This window comes from Mus pahari, chromosome 11 (assembly GCF_900095145.1).
Source record: "Mus pahari chromosome 11, PAHARI_EIJ_v1.1, whole genome shotgun sequence".
NCBI lineage: Eukaryota > Metazoa > Chordata > Mammalia > Rodentia > Muridae > Mus > Mus pahari.
The window spans coordinates 53,272,640-53,297,453 of NC_034600.1; the positions used below are offsets into that span (position 1 = coordinate 53,272,640).

At 40.1% G+C, this 24,814-nt stretch overlaps 1 protein-coding gene across 4 annotated transcripts in view; it reads left to right on the forward strand.

Moving 5' to 3' along the window:
- C9 (complement C9) overlaps nucleotides 1-19,192 on the forward strand; it is a 55,528-nt gene extending 36,336 nt beyond the window's left edge. For 2 of the 4 annotated variants that reach the window (XM_021208769.2, XM_029544056.1), the window contains exons 6-11: nucleotides 2,586-2,846; nucleotides 6,640-6,880; nucleotides 9,985-10,125; nucleotides 11,543-11,721; nucleotides 17,459-17,687; nucleotides 18,871-19,192. In XM_021208769.2, the coding sequence (XP_021064428.1) occupies nucleotides 2,586-2,846; nucleotides 6,640-6,880; nucleotides 9,985-10,125; nucleotides 11,543-11,721; nucleotides 17,459-17,680 (1,044 nt within the window). In that variant the 3' untranslated portion in view covers nucleotides 17,681-17,687; nucleotides 18,871-19,192. Of the gene's footprint in view, nucleotides 1-2,585; nucleotides 2,847-6,639; nucleotides 6,881-9,984; nucleotides 10,126-11,542; nucleotides 11,722-17,458; nucleotides 17,689-18,870 lie in introns of those variants that run through there. The other 2 variants (XM_029544058.1, XM_029544057.1) reach the window with 2 other exon arrangements.
- Nucleotides 19,193-24,814: the final 5,622 nt, after the last annotated feature.

The following is a 24,814-nucleotide window of genomic DNA, read 5'->3' on the forward strand; positions in this document are numbered from 1 at the left end:
GATCTTTCACTTCCTTAGTTAGAGTCACACCTAGGTATTTTATATTATTTGTGACTATTGTGAAGGGTGTTGTTTCCCTAATTTCTTTCTCGTCCCGTCTGTCCTTCGTGTAGAGGAAGGCTGAAGGTCATGTTTAATAGTTACGTTCACACAGTCTAGAGTCATCAGAGAAAGGGTCCCGATAAGGGATTGTCTAATCAAACTGGCCTGTGGATATGTCTGTGGGAGATTGTCATAATTATGTTAATTTGTGTAGAAGACCCAGCCTAAAAGTGAGTGGCACCACTTCCTGGGCTTGAATCCTGAGCTGTGAAAGAGTATTGAAAATAAACTGAGCGGTAAGCATGCATACATTAATATCCATTCGCTCTCAGCCCTAGACTGTGAATGTGACTAGTTACTTCATATGCCTCCCTTAGCCTCCTCACCAATGATGGACCATAATCTCAAATTTGCTTGTGTCTTGGTATTTTATCACAGCAGTAGAAATAAAACTAGATTTTATTCTATTTTTAATCATTCTGTATTTATTTATAATATATAAACTTATTTACAATAATTTTAATTATATTAATATTAATGATAGATATATTTTAATTTTAAGTATATTAATGCTAATTAATATATTTAAATATGTATTCATAATGTATTTATTACAGATTATTATTCTAATAAGAATAGCATTGGTTCTGAGGAGGTGGGATCATTGTTGTGAGAAACATAGGTTCTTCTTCTGTTACCTGATCTATTTTATGACTGGAGTTTGGAAAAGTTTGGCACTTTGGGCTAGAAAAGCTGGTGGTAGAGATTAATGTGCAGTTCTGGTGGGAGCTTGGAAGGCTGTAATGTTATGAAGAACGTGGGGAGTAGAGGCCTGCCATGATGTTTCAGAGAACAAAGACTGTCGGGGACTGAGTTAGAAGCCATTTGTCCTGTGACTTGAAACTCTGAGTGAAACCGGAAATATAAACAATGGATTGATTCATTTGACAGAGCAACCATCAAGGCACTGTGGTATTCAGGTTGGTGCTGCCACTGCGGAAATTGGAGTGCCTCACTGGACGTCAGATGAGTGTTTTCACAGGGTCAGGGCTCAAACGTGGAGAGAGCCGTGGTCCAAGAGGAGCCAGGATAGATCTTAGGGGGCTGGCTCCAAACTAGGCACTGTTGTAAACACTATTCACATGGTACTGCATTTGAAGCATGAAGCATGCAAGATTTGGGGAGTCATGGTGAGCAGCTGAGGCTAGGCACTGTTCAGGCAGAGTTGGAATCCCTGCAGAGAGGCCCCAATGCTCTATGTATAGCCCACTGAATGAAGCTATAAAGGTTCAATTGCAATAGAGACCCCAGAATATTTGAAATCTGGTGTCATGGGGCATCCACCATGGAAAGCAGCAGATGTGGAATGATCTGACCGAAGCCTAGGGAGAAGCTGTGATATACACGTAGCAGGACCAGAGGAGTAAGGCTACTTTGGAACACAGACTCTATCACACATCCCAGATGTTGGATATGGAGGTATGAGAACTGCTGCTTTTTCCTGTTGAATTTTTTTCTTATAAATATTTTTTAAAGCTTTATTTATTTATTTCATGTATGTGAGTACACTGTTGCTGTCTTCAGACACACCAGAAGAGGGCATCAGATCAGATCCCCATTACAGATGGTTGTGAGCCACCATGTGGGTGCTGGGAATTGAACTCAGGACCTTCTGAAGAGCAGTCAGTGCTCTTAACCGCTGAGCCATCTCTCCAGCCCCCTGTTGAATTTTTGGAGGAGAGATTTGAATGTGACTGTTTTATGTCCCAGTTCATTTATTCTGTGCCATGATATGTTAGAAGAATATGGCTTGATTAAAATTTTTGCAGGCATTTAGGGGTAAGAGACTTTGAACTCTCAAGGAGTCTTAATTTTTGGAGGCTGACGATTTTTAAAGTTGGACTCTATTTTATGTTATGGTAGAAACAAGAATTTTGTAAACAAGAAATAGGAGGTTATAACTTAAAGGTGATGTGTCCGAGTGCCGAGTTAAAAGGGAATGGGGGTGGTGGTGATGGTTAGTTCTAAGTGTTCCCTTGACACAATCTATAATTAACTAGATGGGATTGTCTTGAGTGTGTTAATTGATGTGAGGAGACATAACCCGAGAGTAGGTAGTACTGTTCCCCTGGGTTTAGGTCCTAAGTTATGTCACAGGAGAGGAAAAAACTGGAGCAGAAGTGTATACATTTATTCATTCCCTCTGCTCTTAACTACAGATGAAATGTGACCATCTGCTTCAGATTCCTGCCTTGGCTTTCCCACAGCGATGGAATCCTGAACTGAAGAAATCCTTTCTCCCCTAAAGGGCTTTTTGTTGTTGTTGTTGTTGTTGGAGTATTTTATCACAGCACAGAAATGAAATCAAAACACAGGCTCTGTACCTGAACCACAGGAATCTGACTCCAGCACCCACACCTGAAATCCTTTCCCTTTGCTGCCTTTCCAGTTGCTGTCTGCTCTAGGTTTCTCTGTTTAACAGCTCTTTTTTTTATATGTTTCTCTGTTTAACAGCTCATATATATATACACATTTTTTTTTAGACCAAGGCTGATAAAAATTTCAGAACTGAGAACTATGAAGAAAACATGGAAGTATTCAAAGCTGTCAGCCGAGAGAGCACCTTTGGTCTTAGTGCAAATTTAGCCCTAAAATTTTCAGCCACTGAAGCACCTGGAAAGAGAATTGGGGACATCTCCCCAGGAGAACAGTCTTCGAAACCTACAGACACTGAAGCTAAATTTAAATTGTCATATTACATGGGGAAAAGTTTTCAACAACTATCATCTTATTTTTCGCAGACGGTAAGAACTGGATACATTCCTCTAGCATATGATGGGACAGGTTTCAAACTAACCCTCTCTTTAGGGCGACAGGACACACAAGCAAAACACAGCCAACGTTCACTGAGATATTTAGAATAGGAAGCAAACAGCTAAGGGCAGGGAACTCTCAGATGCTAGGCAGTATACAGTGTCATCATCAACACTGAGTATTAGCAACTAGACAGTGTTCTAAAAGTTCAGGGCATACTGTTTGACGAAGACCTGAGTGTCAGGGCATCCTATTTAACAATCACCATGGTTATTAAAACAATGAAGAATTAACCTGGAGGACTTTGCTTCTTTGTCCCATGGCCCTAGAGTGGTGCCTATGTGTTTACTGTAAAGCCTGTCTCTGAAGCAACTGTGCTCACTGAGAGACCAGATCCTGGGGTCAGACTCCCGTCTTAGGAAACCGGACCTAAAGTTTAACCGATTTAACCATCAAGCCAAGCCAGGAGTTTAGCACCAGTTTCCAGGTTTACTCCCAAACAACCCTGTGCCTCCAGGTTATTGTCCCTGGCTCTTCACTTCCTAACAACCATCAGTCAGGAGGAAAGCAGAAGTTAGGTTTACAGTTCAGCTCCCAGCAGCAGCCAATTATGTTAAAGGGCAGCAAAATTCCATAATAGACCCCCCCATCAAATGTGTGTCAGGCTAAACCTCCGCCCCCTTGCTTGATTGCTTATGCCTATAAATGTTTACTTGAAACTGGGCTCAGGGCTCCACCTTCAGGTCTTGCTGTGTCAGGGTCAGCGGAGAGCCCAAACTCCAGCTTGGGTAAAGACCCTTGTGTGATGACACTAGAATCAGCAACTTGGTGGTCTTTCGGGACTCACACTTACACATCCAGTCCACAAAATTGATCCGCTTACTTTGGAATCGCTTGTCTAGACTGAGGCTTTAGAAAATATTTCTGGTTTTATATTTATGGCAGATTTCAAAGTTCGTTTCACCACCTTTAGAATAAATGTTAAGTAGGTATCCTTTTCAGCATTGGTGTAACACTGGCCAAAGGCTTCCTCTCCCTTTCCTGTAACACTGGCCAAAGGTTTCCTCTCCCAATGCCTGTTTAGACACACCGTTTGCATCGGTACGACAATTCACTCTCACTACTTATATGGTGCTTAATTGTACAATCAGTATGCCTAAATCTGCACATTCATTCCCCTCAGATTTGGGAATCTTTTACTTCATCCCTTTCTTTCTTAATTGTAGACTCACTGTGTGGCCAGGCATTTTTCCTTAGAATACTTTTATTTTTTTAAATAAGCCAACAGAATCTTACCTTTGTGCATCTGAAAGCTTGGTGGAGGGCACCAGCCATAAACAATAAATAGAACAGCCAAGAGAATCGGCTATCCAGTCTTTAGAAATTGATTGGTGCTACGGAGAAGATAAAGGTGGAGACGCTTAAGGGAAAGCAGGATTGGGTAGCAAGTGCCAGAAAGAAGACTTACAATGGGGGCTTCATTTAGAAGATGAAATCAGAGCAAAGACTTAAGGGAGATGTCACCAAACAGATGAATTAAAGATCGTGTTTCTGGAAGAAGGTCTATTAAAGTCTGGGTTCAAAGGTAGAGTCTGATGAAATGATTCTGTCACACTGAACCAGAAAAAGTTTTGAAAGGGCACTTTAATTGTATCACATAGAGCCTCAAAGCTCACTGTAAAAGGTGATTTTTGTTTTCCTCTGTAACAGGGGTTTTGGCTCAACTATTGACACTCATGGCTTTACCTAAAATGGCCACCTTGGGTATTCTGTTAGGAAAATATTGGTTGGGCATGCAAAGAACAAGCATAAGAATGATGTTTTGAAAAGTTAATGCAGGAATCCAGATGGGACACAGTTGAAGTTTAGGGGAAAAAATAGTTCCCATCAAATCTGATGTTTGGAGCAGTGTTTGGTGCGTAAGTCATTTGAAGGATGGAGTTGCTAACGGGGAACCTTTCAGACAAAGTAGGCTATAAGATGTTCAATCGAAGGTGCCGGGTAGGAAGTAGTTGTTGGAAGTCTACAGTTTGGGAAAATAGCCAAGTTTAAGTTCTAATTCTAAGGGGCTTTGAGAGACAGATGATGTATAAACCCATGGGGCTTTGTGGGACAAACCACATGGTTGGAATAAGTAATAATAAATACTCAAATAGTTTTCTAAGTAGGAGACATGCTTGAAAAACATTACTCTAAAAAAAAAAACTGTAAAAGAAGAAAACCTGGAAGCAAGGTGTGTAGTGCCCTTGAGTCTTGCTGTTCAGTGTGGTCGATGGGTCAGCATCACCTGTATCAGTGGAAAGCTAGACCCTCGGGTTCCACCTAGACAGGCTAAGTCAGAACTACATGATGACAAGATAACAAGGGTGACCTGCTCATCCTTTTCAGCTTGATAAGTCCATCTCTCCAGAATCAGACAATTAACTGTGTCAAATGTGCTAACGGGTTAAAAATGAGGATGAGGATTATTAAGGTCCATGGAAACCTGGACCAGAATAGACTTGTCTTTGTCGGGGCTGCTTAATGACTAAGTTAGATTTAAGCAAGCAGAGATAGTTCAGTGGTCGAGTGTCTGCATAGCATGTTTAAAGCTCTGAGTTATTTTTAACATACTCCTTCCACTCTTAAAAAATAGATGAAAGAGAAAATAGGGAAAAGGGGGGAGTTGAGAATAGAACATATAAAGAAGCTTTTCAGGCAATGGTGTGTTTAAGAGGGTTAGGAAATGGGTAGCAGCTGGTGAGGCACATAGAACCCCTCCCCCCAAAAAAAGTGTTTTATTGTTTTAAGATAAAAGAAAGAACGACCGATTTGGGTGGAAATGATCTAAGACTTACTTTTGAAATCAGTTGAGCCAAAGAGTGTCACATCTATTTTATTCCAAATCCCATGATGCAGTTCTCATTTTGTCAGTAATTTAAAAATGGGGGGGGGACCTCCTGATCCATCTTTGCTCATCTTTGAGACTCCACTGAGAAATAGTATGTAGCTCAGAAAACGGGGATGTCATGATGGCCTCTGTTGTATGAAGTGAGTTCCTGTAAGTATCTTGTTGGGTATATTTATCCATAAAGGCTTAGAAGCCATAACAAAAAAAAAGAAAAGAAAAAAAAAGAAAAGAAAAGAAAAGAAAAGAAAAGAAAAGAAAAGAAAAGAAAAGAAAGAAAACACATGCCTTCAAACACAGAACATAGATCTTCAAACAAGATGAATTCCCTATCAAGTGAGAAGCAACCACTGACCAGATTTCTCCTGTGACAGCTTAGTTTTCTCTGTAACTATGAGGGGGGTCATGTGATGCATTCCTTTGTGTAGAACTTCCTTTAATCGCAGTGTACTTGAGATTATTTGTTACATGTGTCAAGTAGTTTGTTTCTTTTGACTGATGATTCAAAACTCCCATTGTATGGATACAGCACCATCTACTTAAGAACTCCTCTGTTGATGGATCTTTGTGCTCTTTCACCTCTGAAGCTCTTTTGACTATTGTTGCTGTGAAATTCCAAAACAGATCCTTCGGTATGCATTGAATAGTGGCACTGCTGATCATGGGGGCCAGTGAGTGTTTAAGTTTATGAGAAATGACCAGGCAGGAAGGTCAAAGTGTCTGATTAACCATGTCTGAGATCTTCATTTGCTGACGAACATCATCACCAGCAATTGTTTGTTTGCTCATTCTGATGAGGTCTTCTATAGTAGTCACTGCTTGTCAAGATAGCATGATTTGTTTGCATGATAGTGATAAAAGTCATATCTCTCTTCTTCAACTGTTTCTCAACAAAGAAAAAGATCTTTGTGCACTTGAGAGGAACCGTTCAACTGGGGAGATTTGTAATGAGGAATCGGGATGTTATGCTGAGATCAACTTTCCTGGATGATATAAAAGCTCTACCACCTTCCTATGAAAAGGGAGAATATTTTGGATTTTTGGAAACCTATGGGACTCACTACAGTACCTCTGGGTCCCTGGGAGGAAAATATGAAATGATCTATGTCTTGGATAAAGCTTCCATGAAAGAGAAAGGTATGCTGGGAAACAGAATTCTAGCTACAAATGTAGTTCTGTTTGAGTATCGTTGCTTTCATTACCCCCTTTCATTAAACTCTTAGAACGAAATAACCTAATAATCTGTCCCTTTGAAAGAATTCATTTCTGGCCTTCAGCATCTAGCAGTCTATCAAATAGTTCATTCATTTCCACTTTGAATAAGCTCGATTGCTCCCAAACTACTCAATAGTATTACTGAGAAATGCACAAAATCATATTATAATGGAATGACTATTAATAGGAATATAATTTCTAAGAAAATTTTATTTAAGATGCAGAAGGAGGTATAAGAAACTATCCATATAACTTATCTCTTAAGCGTCTGACTAGCTCAGTTTATGTATGATAATTGTCTTCCAAAGTATTCTTTGATGTGGGTGGGAACAAATTGCTCTAAATGTTGCCTTTGAGAAGAAAGAAGAGTCAATATTATAGAACAAATAAAATGTGTTAAAGCAAAGTTGAAAATTAGTTTTACTTCATATGGTGGTCATTCTAATATTATGGAGATAGTTCAGTTGAGGCTACAGTGAATAAGGCTTTATTACACTCAAAACAATGGGGCAAAGGTAACATAGTGCTTCACCCATGTGTCCTCTAGAGTTGGGAGAGATCTTGAGCCTAAAGATTCATCTAGTTCTTTCAAGAATAAAGTAGATGTACTGGAGAGATGGCTCAGAGTTTAAGAGCACTGGCTGTTCTTCCAGAGGTCCTAAATTCAATTCCCAGCAACTAGGTGGTGGCTCATAACCAGGTATAATGAGATTTAGTGTCCTCTTCTGGCATGGAGAAATACATGCAGGCTGAACATTGTATACATAAAAATATATTAAAAGAAGAAGGAGAAAGAGGAGAAGGAGAAGGAGAAGACGAAGACGAAGACGAAGACGAAGACGAAGACGAAGACGGAGAAGAAGAAGAAGAAGAAGAAGAAGAAGAAGAAGAAGAAGAAGAAGAAGAAGAAGAAGAAGAAGAAGAAGAAGAAGAAGAAGAAGAAGANAGAAGAAGAAGAAGAAGAAGAAGAAGAAGAAGAAGAAGAAGAAGAAGAAGAAGAAGAAGAAGAAGAAGAAGAAGAAGAAGAAGAAGAAGAAGAAGGTATAAAGTAGGCCAGGTACGGTAATATATGCCTGTAATTTCAGCTACTTAAAGAGCTAAGGTAAAAGGCTTGCTTAAGACCAGAAGTTTGAGACCAGCTGGTTATCACAGAAAGACTTTGTTTCATAAAAATAAAAATAATAAAGTAAACTCAAAATGACTGTATTCATAAGTCATAGCCATAGCCAGATGTAGTGGTACATGTCTTTAGTCCCAGCACTCAGGAGGTAGAAAGACAGGAAGATCTCTATGAGTATTAGGTCAGACTGATCTACAAAGAGATTTTCAGAACAAGCAGGGCTATGGAGAGAGACCCATCTCATAGGAAAAAAAAGCAACCATTTTTGCCGTGAGTGATTATAACTAGTTACACTATTTCATAGATGCTAGCATATCTGCTCTCCATCCTCATAATAATTGGGTCTCCATGTTGGACAGAGACAGTGCTGCTAAGATATACTTTAGTGGCTTCTGTGTGTATCAAGGCCATGAGTCAGGAGTGGGAAATGATGAAGAACCTAAGCTCAACACTCTCCCTGTATCAATAAACACTTCACACGTAGACAGATAGTAGGGTCAGAGCTAACTGCTCTTGCTACATCAGTCTGGTCTTAAGTGTATAGAGGTCTCCCTAGGGACATGCAACATGAAGGCGATCGGCTCCCTGTGCTGCCCATGGCTGTATCCACGGTATAGTGTTCCATGAGTCAAAATGGATTAACAGAATGAGGAGCAGAATAGGAACTGAACAACTGGAGCAGCCTGAGTGACCAGAACACAGAGTATCCACCAGTCCAGATGTGTCTTCAAACCAAAGTTCTGCAAATGAGATTCTTACTTCTGAGAAACTCGAAGCTACCCACTTAAATCTACGTACCTCTGGCCTTCTAAAATAGTCACTGGGCTACTCCGATGCTTTTGAAGGGCATTTCTGCAGCTCATCTTACATCATTTGCCTATGGAAGTGTCCACTACTGAGGGGGTCACCTCATTTTCAGAATTCAAGGCCTCATACTTCTTAAGGGTGGGTGTAAAAACAAATCTAGAATTTTTTCTCCCTGGCATTGTCTTCTTCCTTTTTATATTTTTTTCAATTCCTTAAAGCCTCCCTTTTCCCTTCTCACTGAAAATAACACCAGATAATTCTTCATTTGTCCCTACAACTGCACAAGAAACACATATTGGATGAATTGAACACTAGATTAAACTTAGTTCCTCTAAATAAAACATTGCAGGTTTCATAACATATAATATCATAGGTATGTATATGTATGGGGGAGCATCCAAAGGAGAAATATGAAAGAAAGCTGAAGGACTCATTACCCTTAAAGGTATGGGTATTGATTAAAGCCTATTTACCCTTAAAGGATCTTCTGAAATATATCATATATTATAATAAATTACAGACTTCAAGGAATCTAAGGATATAACTGCTTAGATAGGCATAGGTCACACTGAGTTAACTTCCAAGATTGTTATTTGTGAGCATTCATAGTATCAGCCAAAAAGAAGTTGCCACATATTCAAATCATCTGTCCCAAACAAATGGGTACTGTTCTGTGATTCTGTAGAGTCAAATGAAAGTGACTAATATTTCATAAGGTTAATATGAGAGTTAAGTTAGTTAACTCATACAAGATACTTAGAATGTTGTCAGTCATATAATAACCACTCAATGCATGTTAGATGCTGCTTTTTCTTTTGGATATCATATAGGATTCTACTATAAACATGCTGGCTGACCTATATCCTTTTTCAAGCAGGTGGTAAATATAATATGCCCTTCACTACTAAGTTAGCAAGCCAACTAAAAACATGCCACTAGATTCCCATAAAAAGACAAGGCAGGGAAGACATGATATCACCTTTGAGTCGATAATGGTGTCTAGGATGTACATGTATTTGTTATAAAATAATAAAGTTAGACTTTATTTGTGATGTTAATCAACAATATCAAATAACCTTCATATAAATCTGTAACACAGGTGTTGAACTGAATGACGTAAAACACTGTCTTGGGTTGGATCTGGATGTACATATTCCTCTACAAGGCAACTTAAAGGATGCATCAGTCACAGCAAGTGTTAATGGGAGTGGTTGCATAAAGACAACTGGTGGGAAAACTGGTAAATATGGGCCGGTGGGTTAGAGAGAGATGGGCAGAGCCAAAACTAAGAGTATTGGCCAATACTCTTAGTTTTGGCTCTCGTGACATAATCAGCACTCCTTACCATCTTCAGTTAGAAATGTCAGAATCACTCATGGAGAATGATTTTGTGTTCCCTCAGTCACAATGAGCACAAGTAGCCCACAGACACATATCTGTCAGTGCCATTGCTGTACAAGGGAGGCATACAGCTCAAGGGGCTGCTCTTCATACATTGATTTATATATCTTTTGTGGCAATGACAGAAAACTAGGGGTGGAAAAGTGTGTTAAGGACCAGTTTCTTTTTCTTCTTACTTTTTTCACAAGGTTTAAAATAGGCTAAGGTAGAGTCTTATGTCAAGTACAGAGAACAAGACTGAAATCGTCTTCTCAGAGTTACTTTCAACTTGGCTTCATTAGCTCACTTTTCCTCAGCACTCAACCAGTGCAACGCCTGTTTTGGAACTCTAGATGTCTTCGTTAAAGAATAACCTTCTCTTGTTAATGTTTAGCAAATTTATAAGCATGAAGGTGTGCTGGAGGCATCACATCTTCCCCTAGTTAGAAATACTTAAAATTATTTTGATTTAAAAAATTTTTATTAAACTTTTTATTTTAAATTTAAAAAAAAAATGCTTCTGATTCATCTCTAAAGAGATAACTGTTGGTGAAGGAACTATAGAGAAGAAAGACGGCCATTGTTTAAAGCATATCTACTTGTGGATATAATTGGCACGGACAAAGGGAATCACCATCTTACACCATTAGGTTATTTGCATGACCTTAAGTTAGTCATTTCACCACATCACCTCAGATTTCTCAATTTTCGTACCAATGACGAAAGATAAACAAAAATATCTTGTGGTTCTTCAATTCTAAAACTTCGTGACTCTAAAAGTTTTAGAATTGTTTAGAGTGTTTTAGTTTAGAGAGAAACAAATAAAAGGGAATAGATTTGGGAGTAGGAACAGGTTTACTTTTATATACTTTTTACACACTAATGTTTCCATGATACCAAGATAATTTAAAGTATACTACGCACAATAAAATTATGAAAAAAATTCAAAAATATATAGAATACACACAAAGTCATGTTAATTTCCCTATATGTACTTATATTTATAAGATGAGATATAAGTTACCAATCTGTCTAGATCAATTGTACCACTGTTATCTTTCAAAAGATAGATGATAGAAATCTACAATAGACCACTGAGGGGGAAAAAATGCCCTCCTAGATTATGGAGGGGAGATTTATGTGAGTAGTGTTTACAATTAAATATTTACAATAAGCTATCCTAAAAAGACATTAAAACACATTTATCAAATGCTATCCAAATAACAGACCACATAGTTGCAAATGCTTCTTTCTTCAAGTTCTTCTTGTTCTTCTAGTAAACATCACCCACGATAACATCATAGATGATGTTATTTCATTCGTAAGAGGAGGGTCTAGAGAGCAAGCAGTTCTCCTGAAAGAGAAGATTCTCAGAGGAGACAAGACAGTTGATAAGACTGACTTCGCTAACTGGGCCTCATCTCTGGCGGACGCTCCAGCTCTCATTAGTCAAAAAGTAAGAAATGTTACTTGTTACTTTTTTTTTTTTTGATATTTTCTTTATTTACATTTCAAATGTTATCCACTTTCCAGGTTTCTCACTGGAAACCTCCTATCCCATTCCCCCTTCCCGACCCACCCACCCACCCACTCCCACTTCCCTGCCCTGGCATTCCCCTACACTGAGGCATCAAGTCTTCACAAGACCAAAGGCCTCTCCTCACACTGATGACAGATAAGACCATCCTCTGCTACATATGCAGCTGGAGCCATGGGTTCCTCCATGCGTACTCTTTGGTTGGTGATTTAGTCCCTGGGAGCTCTGGGGGGGGGGGGTCTGGTTGGTTGATATTGTTGTTTTTCCTGGGGGTTGCAAACCCCTTCAGCTCCTTCAGTCCTTTCTCTAACTCCTCCACTGGGGACCTGGTGCTCAGTTCAATGGTTGGCTTCAAGCATCCACCTCTGTATTTGTCAGGCTCTAGCAGAGCCTCTCAGGAGACAGCTCTATCAGGCTCCTGTTGGCAAGCACTTGTTGGCATCCACAATAGTGTCTGGGTTTGGTGACTGTATATGGGATGGATCTCCAGGTAGGGACATCTCTGGATGGCCTTTCCTTCAGTTTCTGCTCCACGCTTGGTCTCCATATTTCCTCCCATGAATATTTTGTTCCCCCTTAAGGCAGAAGATTCTGTCCTTTTGGTACTACACATCCCAGTAAGTTCAGACAACTGTTGCCTTTGTAAGACAGAGGTGTCCATATTCAGATGCCCTCATGTGGCTTCTGTGGAAAGAACAGGAAAAAAGAAAAGCATGGGCTAGAGTCAGACAACCTGAATAAATTCCTGCTGCTCTCTGCCACTCCCTGGGTTGGAGCCATGTCTGACTTCTACAACCCTAAATTCTACAGCTCTCCAAGTATTCTTGAGGATTTATTATAATTGTTCAGAGTCTGTAGCACGGGTTGGCACAAGACAGTCACCAAGAATGGATAGTTCTCTTCGGTCAACCTTTGACTCTCTTGTCTTCCCTGGGTATCATGTATCATCTCCCACCCAGGCATCATGACTCATCTAAGAGTCATGAAATGGATGTTCATAACGCTCTGACAAACATAAAACCAAAGATGAATCATTCTTGATGAATCACTCATTGAAGGAGAACCAGTTCTCTCCCTCTCTCTTTCTTATCGTCCAACTTCCGTGATCCTCCTGCCTCAGCCTTTTGAGTGGCTGACATTACAAACATGCTCCTTTTCTGATTTTTGTTGTTGTTATTGTTGTTGTTGTTTTGATTCTGTTTTATCAAGCTGGGTCTAACTCTGTAGCCTGGCTTGTCTTGAACTCTCAGAAATCCTACCTTAACCTCCAAAGTGCTAGGAATATAGGTGTGAATCCCCAGAACTACCTCCTTTTTTCTAATTGTAATAATAATTCAATCTAGGAAATCCTAAATCTGCAATCTTCTTCCTCTTGAAGGGAGGGGGGATGATATGTTACCATTGTGAAGATGTAATTTCTTGCATCTTTCCACTTACTAAAACAATGTTTCCCCCACACCGGTATTGTTAGAAAGCAGCTTTTTACTTGCTTTTATAGCTTTCAACTTTCCATGTGCCTTATGATTTCTTCTTTCCAGTACGATTTATCTTTGTTCACAATGTAAGTTTTATTGCATTTTACATATGCTGACATTTTTTGATAGACATTTTTTGAAGAATTTTACTTCCTTGCTCTATTTTATTATCTTTAAAGAGTTAATTAGAGCCACTCAAACTATTTCACTTACAGGAAGGAAGAACTCAAAAACTGAAAATTGCAATCAATTTCTGCATTTTGGTTATAGACCTGAAGCCTTCAGTAGAGGAGCACACATAACTTCAAGGTCAAGATCTGCCTAGTCACCTTAGAGAAACTCTGTTTTAACATTGAAAATAAAGGTGGGAGGAGGAGAAGGAAGGAAGGAAGGAAGGAAGGAAGGAAGGAAGGAAGGAAGGAAGGAAGGAAGGAAGGAAAAAGAAAGGGGAAAGAAGATGGATAGATAGATAGATAGATAGATAGATAGATAGATAGATAGACAGATAGTAGATAGATAGATAGATAGATAGATAGATAGATAGATAGATAGATAGATAGATAGATAGATGATGTAAGCATGGCCCCATGAGTTAAGCTAGAACAACATCAACAAAAAGATACTCCCCCCCAAATTAGACAAAATGAAAATGAAAAAAATTGGCTTGTATAAGAAAATAAAATCAAAAGAAGCCCATTTGTTAAATATAAATTGTATTCAAATCCACTATTGTTGAATCAGTAAATAAAATTTTAGTCAGAAGATTTTAAGTAAGGAAAGAATCGAAGATCCAGCAGATGACATCAAGCTGGCTTGTCCTCTCAGCTCTGTAAACCAAGTTCAGTCTGTCCTTTACAAAGGGATTCAAGGCTGCTCTCTGGTAAACAGTGCAGCATGTTTTAGAGCTGTCAATTCACATCTGCAGGAATAAAGGCTCTACTGAAATGTCCCCACTGTATTTACTAGACTATTCAAAGACACTCATCACCTCAGTTAACACAATGCCTCTGGCTAGGCCCAACATGTAGTGTATCCTGTTTACAATTCAGATCTTCAGATTAGTAAAGATTCTGTCCACTCTAGTTGTCTAAGTTTCCTCCTCCATAAATTGAAAGCCTACTTAATTCACATCAATGTCCTACCTAGAGAAATGGCAGCTGTCTTGTCCCAAGCACCGCTTTGTAAGTACATCTTCTTACAGAGAACATTTTGAAAAGGAGAAATTGTTATAGTTTTGGTTGAATTCCCTGGGTATTTTTAAATCCCCAAAGAGAAATGAAATACAATTAAATTTGACCTTCAAGCACAGTATGGTAACATCTACCTGTAATCCTATCTATTCATTAGGATGATGTAGAAGAATGAAAAGTTTAAGGTCAGTCCTAGGCAACCTTGTGAGACCTTGTCTCAAAAAGATAAAAATTGATCTGCAGAGATGACTTGTCTAGCATAGACAAAGACCTATGCTCAATACCCAGGTGACAACACACACACACACACACACACACCAAGTTTAACCTGGAAATAGATTCTAAAGAGTTTTGCTCTTACAAATCTTGTGGAAGTGGAACTTGGGTGACTGGTAACTTATTTCAGCAGTAATTACAGTCTGTGATTGGAAGTACTCCTTTAGGTAAGGAGGGGGATTCTTACGTCTGGAAACAACATGTCAAGGACTAGGGATGCTCTCAATACTAAAATAATTACCTTTTGTAATCATACAAAACTCTACAAACTCTCTCCCTACTACCCGAAACCATTACATTGTATTTAACCTTCTTTAGCATATTAAAATCAGTGATCTATATACTTAGGTTGCCAGGTTCATCTTGGAAGAGCAACCAGGAAGTCACATTATACTAAGTAAAACAATTGATGAGTATGATGATAGTGATATATGTTGTTTCCTATACTAAAGTGACCATAGTGGTACTATACTAAACAGAGCTTTTGATAACCCGATATCTAGCTCTTGGCCTCTCTCCATACAGAGAATATAGGCTGGCCTATTGTCTCTGTATTTACTTTTGTCATAGTCTTTGACTTTCAGAAAAAGTTTTTAATTGTACTTTCAGCTTGCTTGTATCCTGACACCAATATTCTACATCTTGTCTCCACAGACTAGCTGAACTTTGAGGGGTGTTTTTTTCCCCCTTATATCCCCAGTTATAGTCAAATCCTTAAAATGTCAGCAGAGAGAAACTACATCTATTACGGATTACTAGAGAGATACGAAGCTTACAACTTCTGCCAAAGCAATAGCAGCTAGATGAGTATAGCTGCAATTTAATACACTGGATTCCTGTAAGGTTTTGTTTTGCCATTATAAGAAACACGATTATGTAAGCCTGCTTCATTTTCTAAAAGGATGTTATGTAATACAATGTTCTCTTTAATGGGAACTCATGGGAAATATTAGTCCTTAATCTCATTTTGATTCTCCTGGATTTCTCATATCCCTGGGATTGATAAATTCCATTGTGTGTTATTCAGAGAACTAGAAGATGTAGCCACATTTGTGCAAATGGATGTGTTCTTCTGGGTTGAATTGTATTCCTGGTATCCGGATCTTCTGCCCCTCAGCTTGGCTTTTGTTTTTCACTTTCCCATTCCCCTCCACCATTTTCACCTTTGACTAGTCTCCATTGGGTCTCTCTCAAATGCCAGCAGGTACGAATGAGTGTTGAACAGATCTACCACTTTCTTCTGTTATACAATTCATATCAGACACACACTGGGTGTTGCTGACAACTAGTGCCTTTATGAGCCAGATGTTAGCACTCTGAGGGCTATAACCGTAATGGCAGAGTAAAAGTTGTGTCTAACTCTCTTGTATGGGGTAAAAGGTAATTCTCATTCTATTATGAAATCACATTTGGTACACATTGTTAATTATTTTGGATGTCTGGAAGAGATATTAATGTGATTAACATTAAACTTGGTATTTTAGCAAGTTTCTTGATAAACTGTGTCCACTTAAATATATCTACAATGACAAGGGAGCTAGCGAGTATGGGAGAAAAACTCTGTCTTAGTCAGGGTTTCTATTCCTGGACAAACATCATGACCAAGAAGCAGTTGGGGAGGAAAGGGTTTATTCAGCTTACACTTCCACATTGCTGTTGATCACCAAGGAAGTCAGGACTGGAACTCAAGCAGGTCAGAAAGCAGGAGCTGATGCAGAAGCCGTGGAGGGATGTTCTTTACTGGCCTGCCTCCCCTGGCTTGCTCAGCCTGCTCTCTTATAGAACCAGCCCAGAGATGGCACCACCCACAAGGGGACCTCCCCACTTGATCACTAATTGAGAAAATGCCTTACAGCTGGATCTCATGGAGGCATTTCCCCAACTGAAGCTCCTTTCTCTGTGATAGCTCCAGCCTGTGTCAAGTTGACACAAAACTAGCCAGTACAAACTCAAAACCTTTTTTTACTTAATAGAAGGCAAACTTGGTCATAAAAAGATGAAGAAAGGCTTGAGGGGCCACATGGGAACTCTCCTCTGTCTGCCTGTGGTAGTTTTGACTCCAGGATTTAAGCTTCTTTGAAACTGTCACTGCAGCGTGTCCTTCATCTTTATCTCTTTGAACACTGTTCAGATAGTTTTATCCAAACCATTTCCTCCATGGCCCTCTATTCCTGTATCTTAGATTATCTAGCCTTGACTTACTTTTGAAGGCAAAACAAGATAAATATCTTTTCTCAAAATCCAAAACAACTATCACATGCTTACCCTGTTTGTGCCAACTTGGCAGATTTGAGAAAGGGTTTCTTTTTACTATATAAATAGAACAGAACTGAAACAGGAGTTAGGGTACTATGTAACCTAAACCATATTAGTAGTCACTTGGTATGCTTTAGTAGTTCTTGACATAGTGTGGATATGAGCCCATTCTCCCTTAAAAGTATTGCAAATAGCATCTCCCACATTAGGCTTCTTGCTTGCTTGATGATATGGTTGATAACATATGCCTCCCTCATTCTTTTTTTACTTTTAAATGTAACCTCCATGATAGCATGCATCAAGACTACTTTTCATCACTAGCATACCCTCAAAGATTAATATCATACTGAGCAATAAGTTTCTCCCAACCAATGAATTAGTGTTGTCAGTGATTGAGTGAAGGGTGTTTTACAAGTTCTGCTGAAAAAGACATAAGATTGAATATTTTCTTTCTTATAGCTGTCCCCTATATATAATCTCATTCCTGTGAAAATAAAAGATGCATACATAAAGAAGCAAAATTTGGAAAAGGCTATTGAAGACTATATAGATGAATTCAATGCTAAAAAGTGCTACCCATGTCAAAACGGAGGTACTGCATTTCTTCTGGATGGACAGTGCATGTGTTCCTGCCCAGTGACATTTGAGGGAGATGCCTGTGAAATCCATCAAAAACTATAGCCTTCAGGTGAGATGAACTTATTTTGATATTACTAAGGACAAGAATATTCATCTCATGGTTAGTTAATATGAAAATGGGCTCTTAAATTACTTTTAAAGATCTATTTATTTTATGTATATGAGTACACTGTGGCTGTACAGATGGTTGTGAGCTTTCATGTGGTTCTTGGGAATTGAATTTAGGACCTCTGCTCACTCTGGTCAACCTGGCTCGCTCTGGTCAACCCCACTCACTCTGGTCAGCCTTGCTCTTTCAGTCTCTGCTCACTCTGGTCCAAAGATTTATTTATTATTATAAATAAATACACTGATGCTGTCTTCAGACACACCAGAAGAGGGAGTCAGATCTCATTATGAGTGGTTATGAGCCACCATGTGGTTGCTGGGATTTGAACTCAGGACCTTCGGGAGAGCATTCAGTGCTCTTACCAGTTGAGTCATCTCACCAGCCCTTTTTTAAAATAAAGGATTTGTTTATTATTTTATATAAGTACACTGTAGCTGTCTTCAGACACACCAGAAGAGGGCATCAGATCTCATTACGAATAGTTGTGAGCCACCATGTGGTTGCTGAGATTTGAACTCAGGACCTTCAGAATTAAATTACTTTTTAAAGAACTCTCATGCTATATCACATAAAGTCTAAATATATTATTATTTTTTGAGTAGTGAATGTTGACAAATTAGCCCTCATGTTCTCTCTATATCATTTAAACAGACAGACAGACAGACAGACAGATATCAAATTGTGGTTAATGTATTATTCTCTCACTCCTTCTCCCTTTCTTTTGTGCCTGCATTGCTTCCTTACTTTCTTTCTTCTTTCAGTCTCCTGGTTATTGTCATTTATAGGCAGCATACAGACAATCCTGAACCCAAGTCAAATACCATCTCTAGTGAAAGCTTTCTAATTTCCCTAGGAATTAATTCTCTGCATAAGCATTTCCCTTCGGTTTCCCTTGGTGATTGCCACATTCATTACCTTGACCCCCACCCCAACACCACGTGAACAATATCTCCTTCTAGTTTAAAGATGTGCTTCACCCTTATGTCTTAAACATCACACTGTAGCAAGGCTGCCTGATCTTTGTCGCAACAGATAATAACGGAGGGACATAGGCGTGAGTTTAGGGGCCCCAAGTTGAAGCCCTATTCAACATTAAGATTTGACATCCTTTTGTTTTCTACAGGAAACAAAGCAAACCCTGGTTCACATGGAAGGGGAAAAAAAAAAATCCCAGGACTTTCCACTTAGCACCCTACCCTGGAGCTAATCCTCACTGCCAAGTGGAAAGCAGCTTGCTTCATGGAAATCCTACCAACCTCTGATGCCATCTCTGTTTTAATCTACAGTGCTTCTCGCCCCTCTTTAATGCCTAGAATGCTTCCATTTTTTCATTCCTTAATGAAGAGTCAGCAGTGAGATATGCCCGGGCTGCCTTTTCCCACAGGCAATGCCAATCTCCCGCTAATAAAACAAAATTAAATTAAAAACAGAATGTTGTGCTAAAAGGCTTCAAGTAACTGCCAAGCTGCATCATAGGATTAATATATTCCACCCGTCCCATTACCAAGTCTGTACCATGTAATTTAGCTCCTATTTACGTAGTTGTTTCATTTGCTTGTTCGTTTATATGTGCATGCGCTCATTGGGCAGATGCCCAACACCTACCACATGCCCAGGGCTCCGTTCGTATGAGGCTTTGATGTCCAACTTAACTCTTAAGTGTCTGGGAGGAAGGGCTGCAGTATGTGAAGCAAAAAATGTAGGTTAAGTTAAATCTTATGAAATGACCTCTGTTTTATGCAAACTCCAGCAATTTCCTACAGTTGTTTTGAGTTGATTTCTGAGCTGTGGAAGGTAAGGTTGCTCACCAAAGGAGCTGATTAAAAGTGGCTCCAGTCTTCCCATTAGATGACAGTAAGGTCTAAGACGTGTGTGTGTGTGTGTGTGTGTGTGTGTGTGTGTGTGTGTGTGTGTGCGTGTGTGTATGAGAGACAGAGACAGACAGACAGAGACAGAGACAGAGACACAGAGAGGAGAGTGATGGAGGAAGGAGGGGAGTGGAAGAGAGAGAGAGAGAGAAATTGAACATACATGTGCACCACACACACACACACACACACACACACACACACACACGTAGAGGGCAGGAAGCAACCTTGGTGCTGGTCTTTGCATTCCACCTAAGACAGGGTTATTTGCTGTTGCTTTGATCTGTGTTCTAGTGCACACAGCAGACTAGCTGTTCCTTGAGTGTCAGGGGACTCTTCTGTGTCTGACCCCATTTCTCCTAAGAGCTCTGGGGTTGTAGAGACTCCCAGCAGGTGTCCAGCTGTTAGCGGGCTCCAGGGGCTCACTCTCAAGTCCTTGGACATGGAAAGTGCTTTTATACGTTGAGCAATCTCTCCAGCCCTGAGAACTTTTGTTTTGTTTTGTTTTGTTTTGTTTGAAAAGTTCTAAAAGAAAGAAAAATTAATGGGGCAAAGCGAGAGTGGAAAGAAAGAGGAAACAGAGGGAAATAGAAAAGAAGAGAATAAAGAAATTGGGTTGGGGGATCAAAATACTAAAAGGAAAATGTAAACTCAAAATTAGCTATTGTATAATTAAATATAAATATCACATAGCATGCCAATTTCAATGCTATTCTTACAATTAAGTACTTCATACATCTATAAATTTAGATATCTTTCAGTTCACAAATAATTCTCAGAACTGCATGTGATTACTGAGTACATAAATTATTCACAGGCAAATAATTTCACAGGTGAATTTTTAAATTACTTCTCAAAACTTTTAGCAGAAAACAAAAATGTTGCTGGCTATGAGATGGGTTGTAATACAGAATGTTAAGTTTGATGTGGGGGACAGTACTCAAAGTAATGACTCCTTGGGACTTAAATTTGTCCAGAGAGCTCAAAAGAAATCCCATATTTTGTACCCAAACACTGCGTTAATCAGAAAGAATTGGGATTTGTTGAATACGCATAAATTCTGAACTCTATTCTTGATCCACTATCGAGAGGTTTTGATAGGAGAGCCTATGGAGAGGCAGGCAAAACTAGAGTAACTATTAAGAACTATTTTCATGGGCTGGTGAGATGGCTCTCTGGGTAAAAGCACTGACTGCTCTTCTGAAGGTCCTGAGTTCAAATCCCAGCAACCACATGGTGGCTCACAACCACCCATAATGAGATCTGATGTCCTCTACTCTCTACTAGTGCGTCTGAAGTCAGCTACAGTGTACTTCTGTATAATAATACATCTTTGGGCTAGAGCAACCAGAGAAAGCAGGACAGATCAGAGCGAGCAGAGGTCCTAGAAATTCAATTCCCAACATCCACATGAAGGCTCACAACCATCTGTACAGCTACAGTGTGCTCACATACATAAAATAAATAGATAAGTATATTTTTAAAAAGAATTATTTTCATGATTCTGAGTTGCAAATGTCAAACAGAGAATGTGAGGATGATCTGTCTGCAACCTCTGTCACTCCACTAATCGCCAGAGTTGATTCAGCTCTTGGGCTGGCTGGGCTATGGGGGGTGTCCCTCTCCTCCCTCGTGGTTCCATGTGTGTCCCTCTGAAGCTTGGTTAAAAAACACAAGAAAACCAAGAAGGATGACCATCGTGTGGATACTTCATTCCTCCTTAGAATAAAGAACAAAATACCCATGAAAGGATGTAGGTACAGAGACAAAATTTAGAGCTAAGATGAAAGGATGGACTATCCAGAGACTACCCCATCNGGGAATCCATCCCATCATCAGCCACCAAACCCAGATACTAATGCACATNCCAGCAAGATTCTGCTGAAGGGACCCTGATANAGCNGCCTCTTGTGAGGCTATNCCAGTGCCTGGCAAANACAGAAGTGGATGCTCACAGTCAGNTATTGGATGGAACACAGNGCNCCCAATGGAGGAGCTAGAGAAAGTACCCAAGGTGTTGTAGGGGGCTGCAACACTGTAGGTGCAACAACAATATGAACTAACCAGTACCCCCTGAGCTCGAGTCTCTAGCTGCATATGTAGCTGAAGATGGCCTAATCGGACATCATTGGGAAGAGAGGCCCCTTGGTCTTGTAAACTTTATATGATCCAACACAAGGGAAGGCCAGGGCCAAGTAGTGGGAGTGGGAGGGTAGGGGAGCAGGGACAGGGGTGGGGTGTATAGGGAACTTCCGGGATAGCATTTGAAATGTAAATAAAGAAAATAATAATAATTAAAAAAAACAAAACAAACAAAAAATAAAAACCCAAGGAGGCCAACCTTCCCCAAATAGAGGAGGACTGGTCCTCAGACAAGGGTGAGAGTAGCTGCGCTCCCCTGCTAGAGCCTCCTAACAAGCTCCCAAATGTCAAACAGAAAAGAACAGAAACTTGATCAGACCTCCTAGAGTTAGTTGGCTTACTCATTTGTCATAGTCCAGAAAGGGATGGATGGTAACTATGGAGATGGCCTAGGTCATTACACTCCAGTCACAGGCAAAGTATTTTTCCAGCAGGGTGCGCTCTTGAGACATCACAAACAACCCAACAGTGACCAGGACAAAGAAGGAAGTCTCTAACTCTAATGGAGAGAGGACAGATAGGAGGGGTGATAATGACCTACTGAGCAAGAGGCAGTCTGTGTACTTGTTTGTTTGGGAAAACCAGGTGTACCTTTGTCCATGCGGTGAGTGCAGTGTGGCGCCTCATCCCACGTGCCCTCGGAAGGGTACAGCATCATTCTGGGAAAGACACCTGATGTTCAAACTGCACATTAAAAACCCTCACACTGAGCCACTATTGAAAGAGGCCATTATCAAAAAGATTCGAGTAATCAGATGAGTAACTGTGTTTCCTGGGTCTTGGGCTGAGGAAGGGCCAGAGCCTTCCGGGTTCTTTACAAGTTGCCCATTTCACACGTGGGCTGCTTATTCATTTCTTATCACTGACAATTAAACCTGTTGACTCTCAGTATAAATCTATCTGGGTTTTGGAAAGTATCGTCACCCAACTTCACACCATTGTCTGTCCCCCACAGCCATTTAACTACAGGAGACTCAACAGTGGCAGTGTGTCCTGAGTGTGTCCTAAACAGTTGCATATGAGAGAGAACCTAGAATGGTGGGTCAAACATATGATTAAATTTGTTTGGTTTTTTTTTTTTTTTTTTTTAGATATTTTATTTTTGTTTTGTTTTGTTTTTTGTTTAGAAATGTCGTTTTATTTTTTTTAAAGATTTATTTATTTATTATATGTAAGTACAGTGTAGCTATCTTCAGACACTCCAGAAGAGGGCGTCGGATCTTGTTACGGATGGTTATGAGCCACCATATGGTTGCTGGGATTTGAACTCCGGACCTTCGGAAGAGCAGTCAGGTGCTCTTACCCACTGAGCCATCTCACCAGCCCTTTGTTTTGTTTTTATTAGATATTTTCTTCATTTACATTTCAAATGCTATCCCAAAAGTCCTCTATACCCTCCCCCTGCCATGCTCTCCAACCCACTCACTCCCACTTCCTGGCCCTGGCATTCCCCTGTACTGGGGCATATGATCTTCAAAAGACCAAGGGCCTCTTCTCCCACTGATGGCCACCTAAGCCTTCCTCTGCTACATATGCAACTAGAGACACAGTTCTGGGGGGTACTGGTTAGTTCATATTGTTGATCCTCCTATAGGGTTGCCAACCCCTTTAGCTCCTTGGGTAACACAGAAAGAGAACTTCAGACCAATTTCCCTTATGAATATTGTTGCAAAAATATTCAATAAAATTCTCACTAACAGAATCCAAGAACACATCAAAACGATCACCCGTCATGATCAAGTAGGCTTCATTCTAGGGATGCAAGGATGGTTTAATATACGGAAATCCATCAACGTAATCCACTATACAAACAAACTCAAAGACAAAAACCACATGATCATCTCGTTAGATGCTGAGAAAGCATTTGACAAAATCCAGCACCCATTCATGATAAAAGTATTGGAAAGATCAGGAATTCAAGGCCCATACCTAAACATGATAAAAGCAATATACAGCATGCCAGTAGCTAACATCAAACTAAATGGAGAGAAACTTGAAGCAATCCCACTAAAATCAGGGACTAGACAAGGCTGCCCACTTTCTCCATACATATTCAATATAGTACTTGAAGTCCTAGCCAGAGCAATTAGACAACAAAAGGAGCTCAAGGGGATACAAATTAGAAAGGAAATAGATATTTTCTTTATTTACATTTCAAATGTTTTCCCCTTTCCAGGTCTCCCCTTCAGGAACCCCCTATCCCATTCTCCCTTCCCCTGCCTCTATAAGGATGCTCCCCCACCCACACACCCACTCCTGTCCTCCTACCCTGCATTCCCCTGCACTGGGGCATCAAACAATCTCAGGCCCAAGGCCTCTCCTCCCACTGATGACCAACAAGGCCATCCTCTGCCACATATGTGGCCAGCACTGTGGGTCATTCCATCTGTATTCTTTATTGGCGGTCCAGTCCCTGGGAGCTCCCAGGGGGTGTCTGGCCAGTTGACACTGTTGCTGCCTCCATAAGGCTGCAAACCCCCTCAGCTCCTTCAGTCCCTTCTCCAACTCCTCCATTGGGGACCCCTACACTCAGTCCAATGGTTGGCTGGGAGCTTCCACCTCTATATTTGCCAGGCCATGGTAAAGTCTTTTCAGAGAACCATATCAGGTTTCCATCAGCAAGCACTTCCCGGCATCCACAATAGTGTCCAGGTTTGGTGGCTGTATATAGGATGGATCCCCAAGTGGGGCAGTCTCTGGATGGCCTTTCCTTCAGTCTCTGCTCCACATGTTGTCTCCATATTTCCTCCTGTATTTTGTTACCCCTTCTAAGAAGGACCAAAGCATCCACATTTTGGTCTTCCTTCTTCTTAGATTTCATATGGTCTTTGAATTGAATCTTTTGTATTGTGAACTTTGGGGCTAATATCAACTTATCAGTGAATACATACCTTGTGTGTTCTTTTGTGACTGAGTCATCTCACTCAGGATGATATTCTCAAGTTCCATCCATTTGCCCTCAAATTTCATGAAGCCATTGTTTTTAATAGCTGAGTAGTATTCCATTGTGGAAATGTACCACATTTTCTGCATCCTTTCCTCTGTTGAGGGACATCT